Source organism: Panthera onca, chromosome D1, assembly GCF_046562875.1.
Source record: "Panthera onca isolate mPanOnc1 chromosome D1, mPanOnc1 haplotype 2, whole genome shotgun sequence".
NCBI lineage: Eukaryota > Metazoa > Chordata > Mammalia > Carnivora > Felidae > Panthera > Panthera onca.
In genome coordinates this window covers 49,048,214-49,068,834 of record NC_138348.1, presented here as the reverse complement: position 1 = coordinate 49,068,834, position 20,621 = coordinate 49,048,214, and the positions used below count along the sequence as shown (strand labels likewise).

The following is a 20,621-nucleotide window of genomic DNA, read 5'->3' as shown; positions in this document are numbered from 1 at the left end:
CTTGTTTTTTTAAATAACAACTTTATAAAGCCCACATGCCATAAAATTCACCTTTTCAAAGTATACAATTCAGTGATTTGTAGTACAGAAAGAATTGTCCAGCTGTGTTTTTAATTTAATCACAATTTTAAAAATAACAGCTATATTTCTTTATAATCTAGTTCTCTAGAGAGGTAGGGGAATTCATAGGTCCCAAATACATAAAATGTTTTAAGTGTTCTTACATACCTTATTTAATCCTCAAAAACTCCCTCTGAATTTATTTAAAAAAATTTTTTTTAATGTTTATTTTTGAGAGAGAGAGAGAGAGAGAGAGAGAGCACGCACGCATGAATGGAAGAGGGGCAGAGAGAGAGGGAGACACAGAATCCGAAGCAGACTCTCTAGGCTCTGAGCTGTCAGCACTGAGCCCGATGCGGGGCTCGAACTCAACTGTGAGATCGTGACCCGAGCCGAAGTAGCACGCTTAACCGACTGAGCCACCCAGGCGCCCCTCTGGATTTATTTTAAGTAGAGACCTAGAAGGGTTATGTAATTTATCTAAAATAATTTTATTAGTGGCATAAGTGAGACCAACCTTGTGTTCTGTGGTTTATCGCTTAAATTTTTATCTTAAAGAAAAAAAAAACGTGTAGAAGAAATAAATAGGACATTTCTCCCACTCTGCAGGAAACTGTACACATTTAATAGGTACAACATATAATTTTGTTTATTTATTTTGAGAGAGCATGGGCAGAGAGATTGAGGGAGAGAGAGAGAATCCCAAGCAGGCTTCACGCTATCAGTGCAGAGCCTGAAGCAGGGCTCAGTCTCACAAACCATGAGATCATAATCTGAGCCTAAATGAGTTAGATGCTTAACCCCTTGAGCCACACAGGCACCCCTATAATTTTTATTTTTTTATTTAATTTTTCATTTTGATTTTAGAAAGCATGAGAGGGGGAGAGAGAAAGAGAATGAATCTTAAGCAGGCTCCACACTGAGCGTGGAGTCCGACATGGTGCTTGATCCCACAACCCTGGGATCAAGACCTAAGCTGAAATCCAAGAGTCAGTTGCTCAACCCACTGAGCCACCCAGGAGCCCCACAAAATATAATTTTAAAATTTTCATTTATATACTCTGTACTTTTTGGGTATAATTTATAAATATGCACATACTATAAATAAATATCCCAGTGAGTTAGCAGTTATATGTATCCATGTAATTGCCTAAAATATTTGCTGGTAGTTAGCTTTAGTCATTCCTACCATTACCATTCTTATTTATGGCACCATAGATTAGTTTTGCCTGTTCTAGAACTTAATAAAAGTAATTATTTGTATTTACCTTCTTTTGCATAATGTATTTATGGTATGTATTCATGTTGTGTGGTAATAGTTTGTTTCTTATATATTCATGTTGTATTGTAGTAGTTTGTTCTTTTTTATTACCAAGTAATATTTTGTTTTGTGGATATACTACAATTATGTATTCATTCACAAGTTGATGGACATCTGGTGGTTTCAGGATTTTAGTAGTACAAATGAAGCTGCTATGAATGTTCTTACAGAAATCGTATAATCACAAATTTTCATTTTTCTTGAGTAAATACAGTCTCTAAGACTACCTCCAATCTCTAGACTATTTACAACTGAATAACCATGAGTAACACTGTTCTTACTATAGAAACATTTCATGTTACCTTTTAGAGAACTTTACCCAAATTTGATTTAAGAAAACTGAAAATTGAGGGGCACATGGGTGGCTCAGTCAGTTAAGTGTCCGACTCTTGATTTCAGTTCAAGTCATGATATTATGGTTTGTGAGTTAGAGCCCCACCCCAGGCCTGTTCTGACATCATGCAACCTGCTTGCGATTCTCCCTTTCTCCATTTCTCTCTCTGCCGCTCTCTCATTCTCTCAAAATAAATAAATAAACCAGAAAAAAAAAAAAGACTCATTTAAAAAAAAAAACTATCTCGTTATTTATTTATTTTTAAATAAATATCTCTTTAAAGGAAACACTTCAAGTTGAAGAAGATGATAGACCTGAGTTACCATGGTGGAAATGTAAGAAGTGGGCTTTACATATCTTAGCAAGGCTTTTTGAAAGGTAAGTTTCTCTCAGTATATGATGATTTAAGTTTATTTTTTCAAGCACTTGGTTTTATAAGTGTTGATATATAAAGCAATATAGAGAAACAGTGTGGGGGCACCTGGGTGGCTCAGTCAGTTTAGCATCTGATTCTTGATTTCAGCTCAGTTGGCGGGATCAAGCCCTGCTCACAGTTGATGTGATCTCTATCTCACCGCTCACAGTTGGTGGGATCAAGCCCTGCTTTGGGCTCCATGCTGACAGCAGGGAACCTGCTTGGGATTCTCTCTCCCTTTTTCTGCCTACCCCTGCATGCGCACATGTTCTCTCTCCCTCCCTCTCAAACATTCAAAAAAAAAAAAAGAAAGAAACAGTGGGTGTTTTAATAATGTTTTTTTAGATATGGAAGCCCTGGCAATGTTTCCAAGGAGTATAATGAATTTGCTGAAGTATTTCTGAAGGCATTTGCAGTTGGTGTCCAGCAGGTAAGTGTAAGAATTTTTCTAAGTTGAAACATGGCATTATTAGGTTAATTTCTGTCTTGCTTTTCATAGTTCATTGGTATCCAAAGCTGCATGAACTCTGTAGCAGTTGTCATTTTTGGTCTTAGGTGTTTATTATTCTCTTTAACTTTTTGAGAACCTCAACAAACGTCTATTTATGTGAGTTATACCTAGTGGTATTTATCATATTAGAAATTAAAATTTAAGAGTTAATTCATTTAAAAATAATAAACTTCTTATATATTAACACACAATACATGTGTTTTTTTTTTAATAACTGTTCCCCAAATGAAAAGTTTTTAGCAAAAAGAAATGGCATTGTTAAACATTTTTACTAATATTTTTAATGTCTGGCTTAAGAAAAGACAGCTATATACTCATCTACCTATGTAATCAGTCTTTTGTTTTGGTGGACATAAATAACTGTGCATGGACTCAGATAAGTTGGAAAAGGAAAGGCTTTTTTTTTTTTTTTTTTTTTAAAGTTTATGTATTTATTTTTGAGAGAGAGTATGAGCAGGGGAGAGAGAGAGAGAATGAATCCTAAACAGGCTCAGCACTGTCAGTGCAGGGCTTGAACTTAAAAACCGTGAGATCACGACCTGAGCTGAAGTCAGAGTCAGACGTTTAACCAACTGAGCCACCCAGGCACCCTGGAAAGAATGTTTTAATAGACTTTCACATAGTTGTGGAAATTCTTTGATAACCACATCAAAATTTGATAGTGGTAGTTTCTCTCTTTCTCTCTCTCTCTCTCTCTCTCTCTCTCTCTCTCTCTCTCTCTCTCTCTAAGTAAACTCTACACCCAACCTGGGGCTTGAACTCATGAGTCCAAGATCAAGAGTTACATGTTCTATAGACTGAGCCAGCCAGGTGTCCCAAGTGGTAGTTTCTTAAAGGTTAATTGCAGTATAGAGTTTGTAAGAACAAATATTTTATATTCTGTTACATTAACACCTGTTGATCTATATTGCACTTTATTTTTTAATATATGAAATTGTCAAATTGGTTTCCATACAACACCCAGTGCTCATCCCAAAAGATGCCCTCTTCAATACCCATCACCCACCCTCCTCTCTCTCCCACCCCTATATTGCACTCTAAATGGATCTTTTATCCATACATGATTTTGTAACATACGGTCATTTGGAAAATTGAGTTAATGAATATTTTCCAAATGTTAATACATTGCATTATTCATATTAAAAAGCAATTACAGGGACTCCTGGATGGCCCAGTTGCTTACGCGTCTGACTCTTGATTTTCGCTCAGGTCACGATCTCACGGTTCCTGAGATTGAGCCCCTTGTCCGGCTCTGCACTGACAGCTCAGAGCCTGCTTGGGCTCTCTCTCCCCCTCATTCTGCCCCTCCCCCACTGACATGGTTTCTCTCAAAATAAATAAATAAACATTAAAGAAAAATAAAAAATCACATTAACTAATGTCACCACTGATGTTATTAGAAATATCTTTAAATATTGGAAAGCTGACTAAGTAGATCTAAGTGTTTAGGTGTAAGATTTTGAGAATTCTAATTTTTGTTTGAAAGCTTAGATTTTAGCACCAGGAATGTATTTTTGGTTATTTTCCTTGAAGGGAAAAGGCACGTTTTGTTCATTTTTGAGGAAAGATACACAAGTCTAAATAACCACAATTTGTCAGGTTTTCTTTCAAGTATATGGTGGTGTTTGATGGGAAAAGCTATTACTTATTTCATGTTTTCTTCCAACCCCTGTACTTTGGTATGTAGCAAAAGTGCTACACATATACTCCTCATTTAATAATATTTATATTTCTGATTCATTAAGAGTGTTCTTAAGGAGAGGTTGTTCTGCGTTTAATATGGCCATAAAGAGTATGACAGCTGCTTGTACACTTTGGTGCCTGCCACTGCTTTATTCATGTTAGGCACCAGAAGTTTTGCCACCATTGCTTTTGTACCATCGATGTAGATGTCACACAGTAAAAAGGGCAAATAAAGTCTTAGCATTGTTATGAAAATAGTTTTGACCTCATAGACCTGTGAGAGGTCTGTGGGCCAAATCTTGACAATATCAATTAGAATTAGAACTCATGGCAGACATGGTTTGGGCAAGGTTTTTCAGGGAGGTAACTAATAATATTGGGCTGTCACAAAAGATTGTGATATGTTCAGTAAGTAACCTATGATTTTCTCTTACTATACTTAATTAGAAACTAGCCCTTTGAAATAGTACTATTTCAGTTTGTTTATAGGAATACCTTGGGATTAAATATGGTTCTCTAATATATAATTTTAAAAATTCTTTTTAAAATATGGTTATTTTATAATGATGATTTGGGTATTAAGATATGTGTGTCAGGTGTTTTGGCTGGCTTAGAAGTGGTTAAAATTTCTATTTAACTTTTGGTTTTTGCTCAAAAATTTTTTTCAAAGGTTTTATTAAAGGTATTATATCAGTACAAGGAGAAGCAATATATGGCTCCTCGAGTTTTACAGCAGACATTAAATTATATTAATCAAGGAGTTTCACATGCCCTCACCTGGAAGAATCTGAAGCCTCATATACAAGTAATAATTTTCTATCTGAAATGTTTTTCTGGAAAATATAATGGAAATAACAATTATCATAAATGTTGAAAAATGCATATTTTGTTGACTTATGTTAGTCTAGTTCTTTTAATTGTTTTGAGAGTATAGTAGGAATGAGACCATACCTTGACATAAACTTTTAAAAGGTACTTTTTTAATATTCAGAATTTTTTTAAATTTTAATTTAAAACTATTATTTTAAAGCTTGCCCTTAAATTCTTTTTTTTTTTTTTTTTTAACTTGCCTTTAAATTCTTTTGGTTGGCTTAAGATTATAACATTTTAATTATATAATTTGGAGTAAGCAAAGGACTGCTTCACCAGATTAGTTTTGGGGATAATTAGCTTATATACTATTTCTATGAGTAATGTATTTGCTTTATTACAACGATAGGATTTGATGGACTAAAATTTCATATTGTATTTTTCTCAGAATATTAATTGCTACCTATACACACATAAGTCTTATTTTATAATTACTTGTTTCACAAAGGGTAATAGTTGATCTGAGAATCATTACTAAAGTTTGATATTAAGCTTAAAATACATATTATAGGGTTGGTTTTGCTTTAGCACTTAAAATTCCAGGTTTAAATTTGAAGACTGACTTAAGGTTACTTTTCTTAACTTTTAAATCGCAGGGCATTATCCAAGATGTTATTTTTCCCTTGATGTGCTATACAGATGCTGATGAGGAACTTTGGCAAGAAGATCCTTATGAATATATACGCATGAAGTTTGGTAAATTTTCACTTTCTTAGAAATAAAATGTCAGTAACTAAGTTTGTATAATAAACCTAGGGGAGTTTTAAGGCCTCATCTTTGGTATGGTACTGAAAAATCTTTATAGACCCCCACTTTTTGGGGTCTATTCATTAGTTATGGCATGATTGTCTTTATTTATTTATTTATTTATTTTAACCTTTATTTATTTTATGAGAGAGCGTGAGCTGGGAAGGGGACAGAGAGAGAGGGGAAGTCACAGATTCTGAAACAGGCTCCAGGCTCCGAGCTGTCAGCACAGAGCCCGACGCAGGGCTTGAACCCATGAACCATGAGATCATGACCTGAGCCGAAGTTGGCCACCCAACTGACTGAGCCACCCAAGCGCCCCCCCCCCCTTGTTTTTCATGTTTGTTTATTTTTGAGAGAGAGGAAAGAGACAGCATGAGCAGGGAAGGGACAGAGAGAGAGGGAGACAGAATCCAAAGCAGGCTCCAGGCTCTGCGCTGTCAGCACAGAGCCCGACGCCGGGCTCAAATTCACAAACTGTGAGAACTGAGATCATGACCTGAAGCAAAGTCAAGACAACTAACCACTTGAGCCACCCAGGCACCCCTATGATCTGCGTTTTTAACAGACACAAATATAGTAGTGTTACTGAGTTACAGTTTGTGGATGTGTTTCTGGCATATGCCAGAATTGTTGCAAATTCAAGATTACACCTTAATACTAAGTGTCTAAACTATACTTTTGGATCTCATGTCAGTCATCATATGTGTGGGAATTGAGAAGATGCATATTGGAAGCTATATCACATGGAGTCTCTGCATGGAACTAAGGAATTGTAATTTGGCTCATGTTGAGTATTAGTTCTTCCTACCAAAATCTTTTGTATTTGCAGATTATTCTTTTGTGACCATATTGTGGAAATTCTCACATTTGTAGTGTTTTGTATTAAAGAAAATAATCACTAGGAGAAATTGATGGATTAACATTTTAATTTGTACAGAAAAGACATGAAATTAAGCTGTTGCAAAATTATGTAGGAATCTGGGTTCATTTTCATACCTTTCATGTAGATTTAGACAACTTTTTTATTTACTTATATCACAAAATCTTATTTTTATTGATTTTCAACCATTTAAGAATATGAAAAACAATTCTTATCTTATGGGCAGTAGAAAGACAGTTGATGGCCTGGATTTGGTCCAGGGCCATAGTTCGCCACCCTCATCTTGGAGATAAAGGAGATACAAAATGAGAGCGATTTGAAAGGCAGTGCTTATTTCTGCAAAGGTACTGTTGTAGCAAACTTCAAGGGACTTAAAAGTTAGCATTTAGAATAAACTTATCAGAATACCCATCTGACAACTTTTAAGGTCTTTTTTACAGAGCATCATTTGTAAATTTTGTGAAAATGTTTGTTGAAGAAATTGAAATTACTGGGTTTCGTATTAATTTTAAATTTATTCTTTAGATGTGTTTGAAGACTTCATTTCTCCTACTACCGCTGCCCAAACACTTTTGTTCACAGCTTGTAGCAAGAGGAAAGAGGTAGGTTGTTTAGGTAACTTTTGCTTTAATATTTAAAATTTGTTCAGGTGTGTGCTCAGCTTTTAATGTTAGCCATGTAAGTCATTTTGTCTTTTTGTTTTTGTTAAGGATTGTTTGGAAATCACTTAAGTATTACTTTTCTTTTTTAATCTAGGTACTGCAAAAGACAATGGGATTTTGCTATCAGATTCTTACAGAACCGAATGCTGATCCTCGAAAAAAAGATGGAGCCCTGCATATGATTGGATCTTTAGCTGAAATACTTCTCAAGGTATTTTTTTTGTGTGCAAGTGATTTATTAACAGTTTTATTGAGATACAATTCACATACCATAATGCTCACCCATTAGAGTGTATAATTCAGTGGGTTTTATTCACAGAGTTGTATAACCATCATCCCCAAAAGTGTTAGCAGTCACATTCCATTTTTTTCCAGAGCTTTCAGCCCTAGGCTACCCCTAATCTACTTTTTGTCTTCTGTACAGGTTTACCTATTTTGGACATTTCATGTAAAGGGAATGTGCTCCATTAGGAGTAGGGCTTTTTCAGTTAGCACAATATTTTCAAAGTTCATATTGTGGCCCGTGTCAGTACTTCATTCCTTTTTGTTGCCAAATAATGTTCTATTGTATTGATATACCACATTGTATTTATCCATTCATCGATGGATGGACATTTGTATTGTTTCCATTTGAAGCTGTGATCATTTATATACACGTTTTTGTGTGCGTGTAATATTTTTACTTCTCTTGGGTAATACATACCTAGGATTCAAATTGCTGTCATGTTTTGAGAAAGTGCCAGACTGTTTTCTGAAGTGGTGTATCATTTTATATTTTTATCAGCCATGTATGAGGGTTCCAGTTTCTATGTCCTCACTGATTCTTAGCAATCCTTTTTATTATAGCCATCCTAGTTGGTGTCAAATGATATTTCATTGTGGTTTTGATTTCCATTTCCCTGATGACTAACAACATTGAGAATCATTTTTGATGTACTTATTGGCTATTGTTTATCTTCTTTGGAGATATTTTCAAATTCTTTACCTACTTTTAACTGGATTGTCTTTTCATTGTTGAATTATTAAGAGTTCTTTGTATATTCTAAATACTAGATGGTTTTTATAATGATTTGCAGGTATTTCTGCCATTTTGTGGGTTATCATTTTACTTGATGCCCTTTGAAGTACAAGTTTTAATATGATTTTGAAATTATGTCCAGTTAATATTTTCTTTTGCTGCTTATGCTGAAGATACTTCTTTTTGTAGGAGTTATTTTCATATTGCAAGGTAATTGTAAAATAGTGGGGTTTTCTCTTTGAAAAACTTATCTTTTAAGGAAATTTATAAACATGAATGTATCCATTTGCAACTTAGGAACATCATGCTTTTTGTGACATAAATTTTCTAGTAAATAATGACCCTGGGTTAGATTTATGTTTAAGAACCTCAGCTTAATTGTACACATTGTGTCTGGCTTCATAAATTTGAAATTTGTTTTTGCTTAAAAGCTAATAAATGATAACAAATTTCAAGTAAATATTTAGTCACAGAATCATCCAACTCCCAGGAACCTTGTTCCATGTCACCATTTGTAGGTATATTTTGTGTATTTTTCAGCTTTTCTATATCTGTCTATCCATCCTTCTGTTAGTTTATAAATTAAAGACAATGGTTATTTGTTGTATGGAAGGCTGGGAATCTTGAGTGAGTGATCTTGGCAAGTTCAGATTTTTCTGTCTTTTTATTTTTAGGTAATTTTAGACTCACAGAAAAATTGCAAAAATAGTTCTCATTATTCTTCCCCTAATGTTACCTACCATCTTAGATAGCCATCCACAATTCTCACAACCAGGAAATTAATGTTGCTGGGATACTATTCACTAATCTTACAGACCCCTTTCATGTTTTGCAAGAATTCCCTCTAATGTCCTTTTTTCTGGTCCATGACCAGTCCAGGATCCCACATTGCATTTAGTTCCCATGTCTTAGTCTTCAGTTCTTGAAGTGTTTATTAGTTTTTAATGTGATGTAATATGCAATTCCAGGAACTCTTAAAAGCTTGTTACCACTTAGAAAAGACCCTACTTTGAGACTAATGAGAGCCTTTTTAGATATCCAGATTACCTTGAATGCAAGGTCTTTTCTCAGTGTATGTTATATTCCTTTAGAACTTTTCCAGAGAGGTTTTTTTCATTGTGATAGTTATTATAAGGTAAGGAATAAAATTAACCACACTTCCATCCTTCAAACATAATTACTGTTAAGATTTGGTGTAATTGTTTTCTAAGCAAATGAGGTAAAAGGATGAAAGAAAAGGTATTCTGTGTTTTTTGATGGTTACGTTTGAGAATGAGAAAATTAGATATTGATACTGAGGTACAAAGAATCAGAATAAATGTATGGTTTGACATCAGTAGTGATTTTTAACATTAGTGTATTTATTTGGTATTTAAGATGATTACATTTGGAATTCTTTCAAAAATAATTGTTGTTTATATTGACAGAAAAAGATCTACAAAGATCAGATGGAATACATGTTGCAGAATCACGTATTCCCTCTCTTCAGCAGTGAACTAGGCTATATGAGAGCGAGGGTATGTGTTAAAGCTGTATTAATTTATACATTTTTGTCTTGTAATGAATAACTGCTTATGTGGACTTTTATGTGGAAACTTTTTAATGCTCACCTTAAAAGCCATATTTCATGTTAGACTCCTGTTTCATGTAAGTATTTAAATGGCTGATATAATGTGTGCATAGTTTTCATCTGTGTCTGATAGCAGTGTCTGCCTGTGTTTTGCATTCAGATCTTGCTATCCACACAAACATCATGCAGCCAAAGAGTAAGTTGGGATCATAGTACTGGTCTAGTGTTGTCTCTTTGGACATCTCTACCACTGGCCAGCCTCCAGATTCCCACACACAAAACTTTGGGAATAGAGGTACTGTAGCTTGTGGCAATTTAATATAGTATATCTGTAGTAACTCATTGCATTTTTTTTAAAAAGGCTTGCTGGGTCCTTCACTACTTTTGTGAAGTGAAGTTCAAAAGTGACCAGAATTTGCAAACGGCCTTAGAGCTGACTCGAAGATGTCTGATAGATGATAGGGAAATGCCTGTGAAAGTGGAAGCTGCCATTGCACTTCAAGTGTTGATCAGCAATCAAGAAAAGGGTAAAGGATTTTATCTCAAAAATAATATAGTGTTTTTATACATAATTGTACAAGGCATCTTAGGAACTTGATACCTTGTGAAGGTGCCTATGTTTATTCTTTGATATATATAAGGTTTTAAGGAGTTTTGTTTCCAATTTTTTTTTCTCACAGCTAAAGAATACATCACGCCATTCATCAGACCTGTAATGCAGGCTCTTCTTCATATTATAAGAGAAACAGAAAATGATGATCTTACCAACGTAATTCAGAAAATGATCTGCGAGTATAGTGAAGAAGTTACTCCTATTGCAGTAGAAATGACACAGCATTTGGTATGTTTTTTTGAACCAATCACTTATTCATTACTTACAACAAATATTTTCAGAGTGTACTGTGTATCAGGTAGTGTTCTAAGCCTCTGACGTATATTTAGGCTCATTTAGTACTTTCACAGTCCTATGTGAAGAATATTCCCTTTTTTTTTTTTTTTTTTTTTTTTTTAAGTTTATTGTGAGAGAGAAAGAGACTGCAAGCAGGGTAGGGACAGAGAGAGAAGGAGAGAGAATCCCAAGCAGGCTCTGCGGTGTCAGTGCAGAACCCGACGTGGGGCTCGAACCCATGAACCATGAGATCATGACCTGAGCTGAGATCAAGAATCTGTTCTTAACCAACTGATCCACCCAGGCGCCCCAGGAATATTCCTAACTGAGAGAAAGTGTGAACTATGAAAAGGTTAAGTAACTTGCCAAAGCTAGAACGGTGGATCTGGGATTCACCCTTCAAGTGTACACCTCCAAAACACACTGGGGTGGGGGGCGGGGGGGGGGGGGTTTCTTTCTTTTTTTTTTTTTTTTTTAACGTTTATTTATTTTTGAGACAGAAAGAGACAGAGCTTGAACGGGGGTGGGGCAGAGAGAGAGGGAGACACAGAATCGGAAGCAGTCTCCAGGCTCTGAGCCATCAGCCCAGAGCCCGACGCGGGGCTCGAACTCACGGACCATGAGATCGTGACCTGAGCTGAAGTCGGACGCTTAACCGACTGAGCCACCCAGGCGCCCCCTTTCTTTTTTTTTTTTTTTTTTTTTTTTCAAGTGCATGTATTTTGAGAGAGAGATAGCATGAGTTAGAGAGAGGGAGAGAAAGAATCTCCAGCAGGCTCTGCACTGGCAGTGCAGTACTTGAATACCATGGAGCTTGAACCCACAGAGCTGTGAGATGACCTGAGCCAAAACCAAGAGTTGGACACTCAACTAACTGAACTACCCAGGCACACCCCTCCCCCCTTTTAAAAATATTTTGGAGATTGAGAGTGTGAGTGGGGGAGAGGTGCAGAGGGAGAGAGACAATGCCAAGCAGGCTACACATTGAGCGTGGACTCAATCCCACTACCCTGGACTCATGACACAGCCGAAAAGAAATCAAGAGTCAGACACTCGGGGTGCCTGGGTGGCTCAGTTGATTAGGTGTCCAACTCTTGATTTCAGCTCAGGTCATAATCTCATGGTTCGTGGGTTCAAGCCCTGGGTCAGGCTCTGTGCTGACAACATGGAGCCTGCTTGGGATTCTGTCTCCCTCTCTCTCTGCCCCTCCCATGCACATGTGCATGGTGCGCGCGTGCTCTCTCTCTCTCTCTCTCTCTTTCAAAAGTAAATAAACATTAATAAAAAGAAAAGTCAGACATTCAACAGACTGTGTCCCCTAGGCACCCTGTGCATTATTAGCTATGACTCCACCCTTTACTTCTCAGAAGTTTCTTTGAAAATGATTGAATTTTATAACAAAAAACTTTGATTAATATACCTATATCTGGGCATTGTTGAATGTTAGCCAGTAAAATTAATAAAAATACTCATAATATTAAGCACTTTCTATGCCTTGCCTCTTTTAATCCTCACAGTTCTCTATCATAAATTTCTCAAATGAGATGTTAGGACTAACAGGTCAAGTAACTTTAAGGTCACCTACTAAATCGCAGAGCCATATTGTTTGATTGTAGAGCCAGGCTCTTAATTATTATTAACCAGTTTGGTGATATTGATTGGTTTTTCTGTCCCAGTGAGAACATTTTAAAAATGAAGTTTTAGACCAAAATGTGTTTATACTGCTTTAATGGTAAGCCTAAGTTATTTTCTTTTGAACCTAGGCAATGACATTTAATCAGGTAATTCAGACTGGGCCAGATGAAGAAGGAAGTGATGACAAAGCAGTTACTGCAATGGGAATCCTGAATACCATTGACACACTTCTTAGTGTAGTTGAAGATCATAAAGAGGTAAGAAAATGATCCAGTGTTACAAGGTTTTGATTCAGGTTTTAGGGAATTTAGAGCCATTCTTCAACTGTACTACTGCTTTTGTTTCTTAATTATGATATACTACACATAACATAAAATTTACCATCTTAGCCATTTTTAAGTATATAGTTCAGTGGTTTTAAGCACACATTGTTGTGCTACCATTACCATCATCTTTCTAGTTTTCTTCTTTTATAGTTGTCTTTTAGAAAGAGAATTGTAATCATGAATTTTTTTCTAATGAAATAATTTGGGGCACCTGAGTGGCTCAGTCAGTTAAGCGTCCCAGCTCCTGACTCTTGACTCTTTGTCCCTGCCCAGCTCACATGCATACTCTCTCAAATAAACTTCATATATTTTTAAAGTTTATTTATTTATTTTTGAGAGAGCAAGTGGGGGAGGTAGAGAGAAGATCCCAAAAAGGCTCCGCACTGTCAGTGCAGAGCCCAATGTGGGCATCAAACCCATGAACTGTGAGATCATGACCTGAACCGAAATCAAGAGTCGAATATTTAACTGTCTGAGCCACCCAGGCATGCCCCTCAAATTAAATAACCATTAAAAAAAAAATAAAAATGAAATAATTTAAAACATAAAGGATAAAGAAAGAGAAAAACAAAACCAATAATACCCTTTAACCACCACCTAAGTATATTAGATTTTAAAATTTCGTAGGATATCCTTTAAACCTTATTTCTAATAAGAAAAGCAGTTTCAGATAGATGTAATTGAGGCCCTTGGGGTACCACTTCCCAATCTTATTTCCCTACTTCTTTCCCTTAGAAATAACCAGTGTCCTGAATTTAGTGTTTAGAATTCCAGTGCAGATATTGATATGCATAAATCATGTTTTCAGGTTATCTGTGAATTGCCTTTTGCAGTATGAAATTTTTTGTAAGCTATTTATATTCTATATTGTAATTGGAAATAGGTAGAAGCCATGAGGAATTCTGTAGCTGCCTTATGGTTAACAAATCAGTTTTCACTATATATTTGAAGAGTTGAAAATGTTGTAAGTATATGTATTTGAAATGGATGTCCTGGTTCTATACCCAATTAGTAAATTTTATTGTCTCGTCTCCCCACTTTTTAAACATTCTGATGCCTTCCAGGGATTTGGGATCTGATTGAGGACCATAATGACAATTAAAGAGCAATTTGTATTTTCAGTCTTTCTTAAATGGCTTGGGGCATGGTTCACTATATCTACTGTAATTACATAAATAGAGGTGACTTAAGCATTGGAGTGGTAGAAATAATGCCTTCTTTCAAATAATTTTGCTGTAAGCCACTGACAGTGATGTCTGGACTGCGATAATCTATATATAAACACAAAAAGGTCTGTAATCTATTTGCAAAATGATGTGGCTCCTTTATTTTCATAATTATTTACATTTTCCTAGGATATTATGTTTTCCTTTTTAGGTAAACTACACATTATTGCTTTTGTTTGTTTCATCATAATGGTATTTCATTAAATTTAAATTCCTTATTGACCCACAATTTTATGAGTCACTTCAAAGCAAAGATTTAAAATGATTTCTTAAAATACTATATATTTCAATAAGCAGTGAATTATATTTATGTTATTTAATAATTTATTCAGTGGTGTGGGACAGTTACATACAATTTGTTTTCTCCTCTTTCAGATAACCCAGCAGCTTGAGGGCATCTGCTTACAGGTCATTGGAACTGTTTTACAACAGCATGTCTTAGGTATATACCTCTGTGTTTAAAATTTGCTGCTTTTTTACATCAGCAAGCGTTGTCCTAATGACTCCATACTCTCTTTTAGAATTCTATGAGGAGATCTTCTCTTTAGCACATAGTTTGACTTGTCAACAAGTATCTCCACAAATGTGGCAGCTACTACCTTTGGTGTTTGAGGTTTTTCAGCAAGATGGGTTTGATTACTTTACAGGTAAGTCAAGTCAGTAACTCAGTAGAAATACTGAGGATTTCCCCCAATTTGATTCATTTTTAGTATATAAGTTAAACATATGCTTTTGAATATTATAAGTGCTCCATTGTTTAGATGTTATCAATAGCAGTTAATGCTCAAGGACAATAACATTGATACCCATTTTATATTTGATTTAGTTATCCTTTTAGGTTTGTTTTCTTTAACACATATTCTCACCTTCCTGCCCCCTATTAGTCTTTTTTGTATAATAATCATCTTTGTATAATACAGACCAACTATAAGGGACCAGACAGTCTCATATTTGCTTTCTTTTTCTAAGGAGATTTTTTCAGAAACAAAGCATTTATATTAGTAAAGATATTTAAATTTTATTAATTTTTTGGTTTAATTCATTTTTAATGTTTTTATGCTTTTTATTAATACAGATATGATGCCTCTGCTTCATAATTACGTAACAGTTGATACAGACACACTTCTGTCGGATACCAAGTATCTTGAAATGATATATAGTATGTGTAAAAAGGTAGGTCATTTTTAGTAAACGTAAGGATATATTTCATCAGGCTGGTACTACAAAAAGTATGAAATTGTGAAGAATGAAGGTACATAATACATTATGGCAAATATATGAGTCTGACAGAATAAGGGCTTTAAAAGCTATAAATTAAAAAAGACTGGGTTCTAGATGCCACAGTAATGGCTTTGACAAGTGTTTGTCTTCTGTCTGCCCTGACATTTAATTGGAGTTACAAATTTTTTTGAATTTTAGAGTGCCTGGAACTTACTTACCTTAGCCTAGTTCTTTGCTAGGCTTTGATTCAAAAGAAGGAAAGAATCAACTGATTTGAGAGATACTTGAAACGATCAGGAATAGTTAGAAGTGTTTATTATAAAGAAAATTCTTGGAGGTTACAGGTTTATGGAGACTATACGGAAGTTATTTAGTAAATAGCAAGATTGTAAAAGCCAAGGATTTTTTTTTTATAATGTTTGTTTATTTTTGAGTGAGAGAGAGAGAGAGAGACAGTGTGGGCAGGGGAAGGGCAGAGAGAGAGGGAGACACAGAATCCAAAGCAAAAGTCAAGGATTTATTTAAAATGAAAGTCAAATAGTACTGTGCCATTTCTTGGAAAATCACAAGTAAGTGTATGGTGAATGTAACTTTTTTTTTATGTTTATTAATTTTTGAGAGAGAGAGAGCATGAGTTGGGGAGGAGCAGAGAGAGAGAGAGAGAGAGAATCCCAAGCACAGAACCCGATTCAGGGCTTGAACCCACAAACGGTGAGATCACGGCCTGAGCCAAAATCAGAAGTTGGACATTTAATGGACTGAGCCACCCAGGCACCCCAGTTAGTTAGTTAGTTTTATATAATGTTTTTCTTAAACAGAAGGTAGGGAATAAAATCTTTGAATTGGGGTCCTTCAGTATCAGTCAATATAATTGAGTAGCATTTGCAGTTCTATCAGTGTTGAGAGGCAGCAGGGTGTTTAATACCAAGCATTTAAAAAAATGATTTTGTTCTATGGCATTTTTTAGATGGGCTTGTCTCGTTGATCCTTTTCTTTTTGAACATTTCATCACAAAATCATTATCTGGTATATTATTATTTATTGCCAGTTACACAGTTTATGTTACTACTCTGGGAATATTGATATCCATACCATTTATTTGCCTTTTCCAGAAGTTATCCTTAACACTTCGAGTCCTCTAACGCTAACTAGCACAAGCCCAAAAATTTCTTGTCTGGGCACAGCATTTGCCATCAACAGGCTGCCTTTTCTTCTCTCTCACTTCAATGACACTATTTTTTATTTTGTGAGAGGCTTTCCTAGCAATGTTAGCTTCTTAAAATTTATTATTTCTTTCTTTTTTTATTTTCACTTTACATAAGAGCCAGATATCCTTAAGAAAGGTATGGTGCTTTAGCTACCAGGGTTGTATGAGAAGATAGTAGTTTTCAACATGCAATAATCCAGAATGACACTATAGGGGAAGTGATTTGATTAGACCAGGAGGTAAGAGTGCTAAAATAAGACCAACCAGTAATTCCCAAATCCTCACTGTTGTTTTAGATTTAGTCTGTGTAATAAATATTGCAATCATATATATGAATTAGAATATCTTAAGAAAAACTCCAGAGACTAGACAGGGGACAGAGAAATTCCTTGATTTAAAGGTTTCATGATGACTCATTGCAGTTTTATATTCTGTATTGATCAGGTTCTTACAGGAGTTGCAGGAGAAGATGCAGAGTGTCATGCAGCAAAATTGTTAGAGGTCATCATTCTACAGTGCAAAGGGCGTGGCATTGACCAGGTCAGTGAGGCAATGATTAATGTTTCCTATTTGAGGCTTCAGAGAGAGAATCTTTCCCTCCAGTTTTTTTCTTTTGGGGTATTTTTTGTATATTTTGTATGTTATTTATTATGACACTATAGATAACATTTTTTTAATTGTTGGCTTAAAGTTAATATATAATGATCATATGTTTAGTATGTCTGAAAATATGACAAGTTTTATGGCTACTTGTTATCATGCAGAGTGAGATTTTTTTTTTTTATAGTATGCTGTGGGAGTATTGTTTGCCACATTATTACTTCGCAGTAAGAAAGATTTAGTTGTTAAATTTCCATGGTCAGTTTCAGTAGGAGTTTTTTTTCCAGCTCTATTGATATAATTCAAATATAATGTCATATAAGTTTAAGGTGTGTAATATGATGAATTGATACATATATATTGTGGAGTGATTACTACAATAAGGTTATTAGTAAGAATATTGTGAATCCACCTGGCTATTGTGGTGAGGCTCAGTGAAGATTTGTCTTCTCTAAAGTTAGATTTCTCAGTGAATCCCTCAACAATACAAACTATTGGGTCATCCAATGGGGATAAAAAGAAGTTGGTTGAGGCAACAAGTTAATACGGGTAGGATGGTTAGATTACTATTAACAGTTTTGGAATATTTTCCTCTTTATAGTGCATTCCCTTATTTGTGGAAGCAGCTTTAGAGAGACTGACAAGAGAGGTGAAGACAAGTGAACTTCGGACAATGTGCCTGCAAGTTGCCATTGCAGCTTTGTATTATAATCCACATCTCCTTCTGAACACCTTAGAAAATCTTCGTTTCCCTAATAATGTTGAACCAGTTACAAATCATTTTATTACACAGTGGCTTAATGATGTTGATTGTTTCTTGGGGTAAGTGACATACATTGGATCTTTGTTTATTTAACTTGGTGAGAAACTCTGCTTATTAAAAAAAAAGAAAATATTTTATTTATTTTTTAGGCTTCACGACAGAAAGATGTGTGTTCTGGGCCTGTGTGCTCTTATTGATATGGAACAAATACCACAAGTTTTAAATCAGGTTTCTGGACAGATTTTGCCAGCTTTTATCCTTTTATTTAATGGATTAAAAAGAGCATATGCTTGCCATGCAGAACACGAAAATGACAGTGATGATGATGATGAAGCTGAAGATGATGATGAAACCGGTAAGGAATTTGTGGTGGAGGAAGCCAGACTTACCAACTTCGAAATATCATTGGACTTGTTTTTTAGCCCGTCTCCTAAAGAAATATGGATCATAGCCTAATGCTTTCATGTTCATTCATTCATAGAAAGACTGCCTTATCTTCCAAATAGAGTAAGGTGTATGAAGGCAGGAACTTTGGATAGATCTCCAACATGTAAAGCAGTTCTAGGCATTTATGGTTTTTAGTGTGGGCAAACATCTATCGTCTGTTAGCGCTAACACCTAAGTATACCTACGCTATAAAATTAAGTCAATTAGATGTTGGCTAATACATTTCATCTGTAGAACACTAGACTATAAGAGTATAAATTGATAGAAAGTTGGGTAATGGTTTAAAAAACAAAAACAAACTCCCAAAAGCTACTCTATGGATATAACATAAACTGTAATTTTTTTATTGGCATTTGGTTTGGTATATACCATAAGTTCCAGAGAACAATAAGTGCTGAATCTCATATTATGTAATCCTTTTTCAGACCTCTAGTATTAAGAATTGTGGTTGGGTTTCTTGGGATTTCTATGAGAAATTTTTTATTCTAGGGGCGCCTGGGTGGCTCAGTCGGTTAAGCGTCCGACTTCGGCTCAGGTCATGATCTCACGGTCCGTGAGTTTGAGCCCCACGTCGGGCTCTGTGCTGACAGCTCAGAGCCTGGAGCCTGCTTCGGATTCTGTGTCTCCCTCTCTCTCTGTCCGTCTCCCATTCATGCTCTGTCTCAAAAATAAATAAACATTAAAAATAAATAAATAAAATTTAAAAGAAATTTTTTATTCTATTGCTGATTTTATATATATACATATATATATAATTTGTTTCATTATTTTGAGAGAGCGTGCATGTGAGCAGGGAAAGGGCAGAGAGAGAGAATCTCAAGCAGGTTCTGCACTGTCAGCACAGAGCCTGACACAGGGCTTGGTCTTACAAACCATGAGATCATGAGCCAAAATCAAGAGTTGGACACCTAACCAAGTGCCCCTGTTGCTGAGTATTTAAACGCTACTTCCTGAAACTTGAATTTATTCAATTGTGATTTGTAATTTATTGACTGTGGTCACTGTCACTTTGTTGAGTAACAGAATACTGTTAACAAACGCACCTATTTATGACTCTGTGGTAGAGGAACTGGGGAGTGATGAAGATGATATTGATGAAGATGGGCAAGAATATTTGGAGATTTTGGCTAAGCAAGCAGGGGAAGATGGAGATGATGAAGACTGGGAAGAGGATGATGCTGAGGAGACTGCTCTGGAAGGCTATTCCACAATCATTGATGATGAAGATAACCCTGTTGATGAGTATCAGATATTTAAAGCTATATTTCAAAGTAAGTCAACTTGTTATATGTAACTCAGCTAGGTCTATATGATCCATTTTCCTGAATCCATCTGTTCTTGTTTGTGTCTGTCACTTAAAGAAGGGATTTAGGTATATCAAACCCAAACTAGAATATGATTTAGGGATTGGTAGCTAAAGTATACAAAGTCACTTCTCCTGTTACCATAGAGTTTCAGAGTATTGCCTCATTTTATTATTTTACTTTTATTTAGATTGTCACGCTGAAACATGCACATTATAAGAAAATGGTGTAGTTCAAAGTTTATACAATGACAGTTCCTCTTTCCCACTTCTGATTCCTAGCCTTTCAGCATTTTCCAGAGGTATCCACTCTTACATCTGTTTGTTGTGTGTTTGTGTATTTGTGTATCTTTTTTTTCCTGGCCAAAACCATAATGAACTTTGGAGAATTTGACCATTTTTAACATTAGTGGTCTTAGAATCCCTTTTCTTTTTTCCTGTAGCACATTATATGTGGCTTTACCATCTTTTACTTGGACTTCAACAAAATATAACATCAGTGTTCCATCCAGCTTAAGAAATTCAAATTGGCACTATATTTGAAACACCCTTTTCTCCACAGTTAACGACTATGTTGACTGTCAGTTCTATATGAGAACTTTGATGTAGAATAAATTTTCTGATAACCAAGGCATTACTCTTCCAATCCCATGACAAAGCATTTTTGATACAAGGTTACAGAAACACAATAGCTTTTCAAGTTGATCATTTTCAAGTTGCTTTTAACTCTGAATCTTTTATTTTATTATTATTATTTTTTAATGTTCATTTATTTTTGAGAGAGACAGAGCATGAGTAGGGGAAGAGCAGAGAGAGAAGTAGACACAGAATCTGAAGCAGGCTCCAAGCTCTGAGCTGATAGCACAGAGCCCAATGTAGTGCTCAAACCCACAAACTGTGAGATCATGACCTGAGCTGAAGTCAGACACT

The 20,621-nt window shown here is 35.4% G+C and overlaps 1 protein-coding gene and 1 non-coding gene across 2 annotated transcripts in view; both read left to right on the top strand.

The window, feature by feature from the left end:
- The window catches only part of IPO7 (importin 7), a 46,475-nt gene that overhangs the window by 22,372 nt on the left and 3,482 nt on the right, over positions 1-20,621 (top strand). Inside the window, exons 7-23 of the mRNA XM_060605973.3 lie at positions 1,999-2,093; positions 2,476-2,560; positions 4,995-5,129; positions 5,791-5,890; positions 7,350-7,426; positions 7,581-7,697; positions 9,932-10,021; positions 10,436-10,601; positions 10,755-10,915; positions 12,727-12,855; positions 14,526-14,592; positions 14,672-14,797; positions 15,226-15,323; positions 17,023-17,118; positions 17,780-18,000; positions 18,091-18,296; positions 19,453-19,659. Coding sequence (XP_060461956.1) covers positions 1,999-2,093; positions 2,476-2,560; positions 4,995-5,129; positions 5,791-5,890; positions 7,350-7,426; positions 7,581-7,697; positions 9,932-10,021; positions 10,436-10,601; positions 10,755-10,915; positions 12,727-12,855; positions 14,526-14,592; positions 14,672-14,797; positions 15,226-15,323; positions 17,023-17,118; positions 17,780-18,000; positions 18,091-18,296; positions 19,453-19,659 — 2,176 coding nt within the window. The remainder of the gene's footprint in view (positions 1-1,998; positions 2,094-2,475; positions 2,561-4,994; positions 5,130-5,790; positions 5,891-7,349; positions 7,427-7,580; positions 7,698-9,931; positions 10,022-10,435; positions 10,602-10,754; positions 10,916-12,726; positions 12,856-14,525; positions 14,593-14,671; positions 14,798-15,225; positions 15,324-17,022; positions 17,119-17,779; positions 18,001-18,090; positions 18,297-19,452; positions 19,660-20,621) is intronic.
- On the top strand, positions 10,170-10,353 carry LOC132662640 (small nucleolar RNA SNORA23). Its single transcript, XR_009602655.2, has one exon. It is a non-coding gene; the product is annotated as a small nucleolar RNA SNORA23 (small nucleolar RNA).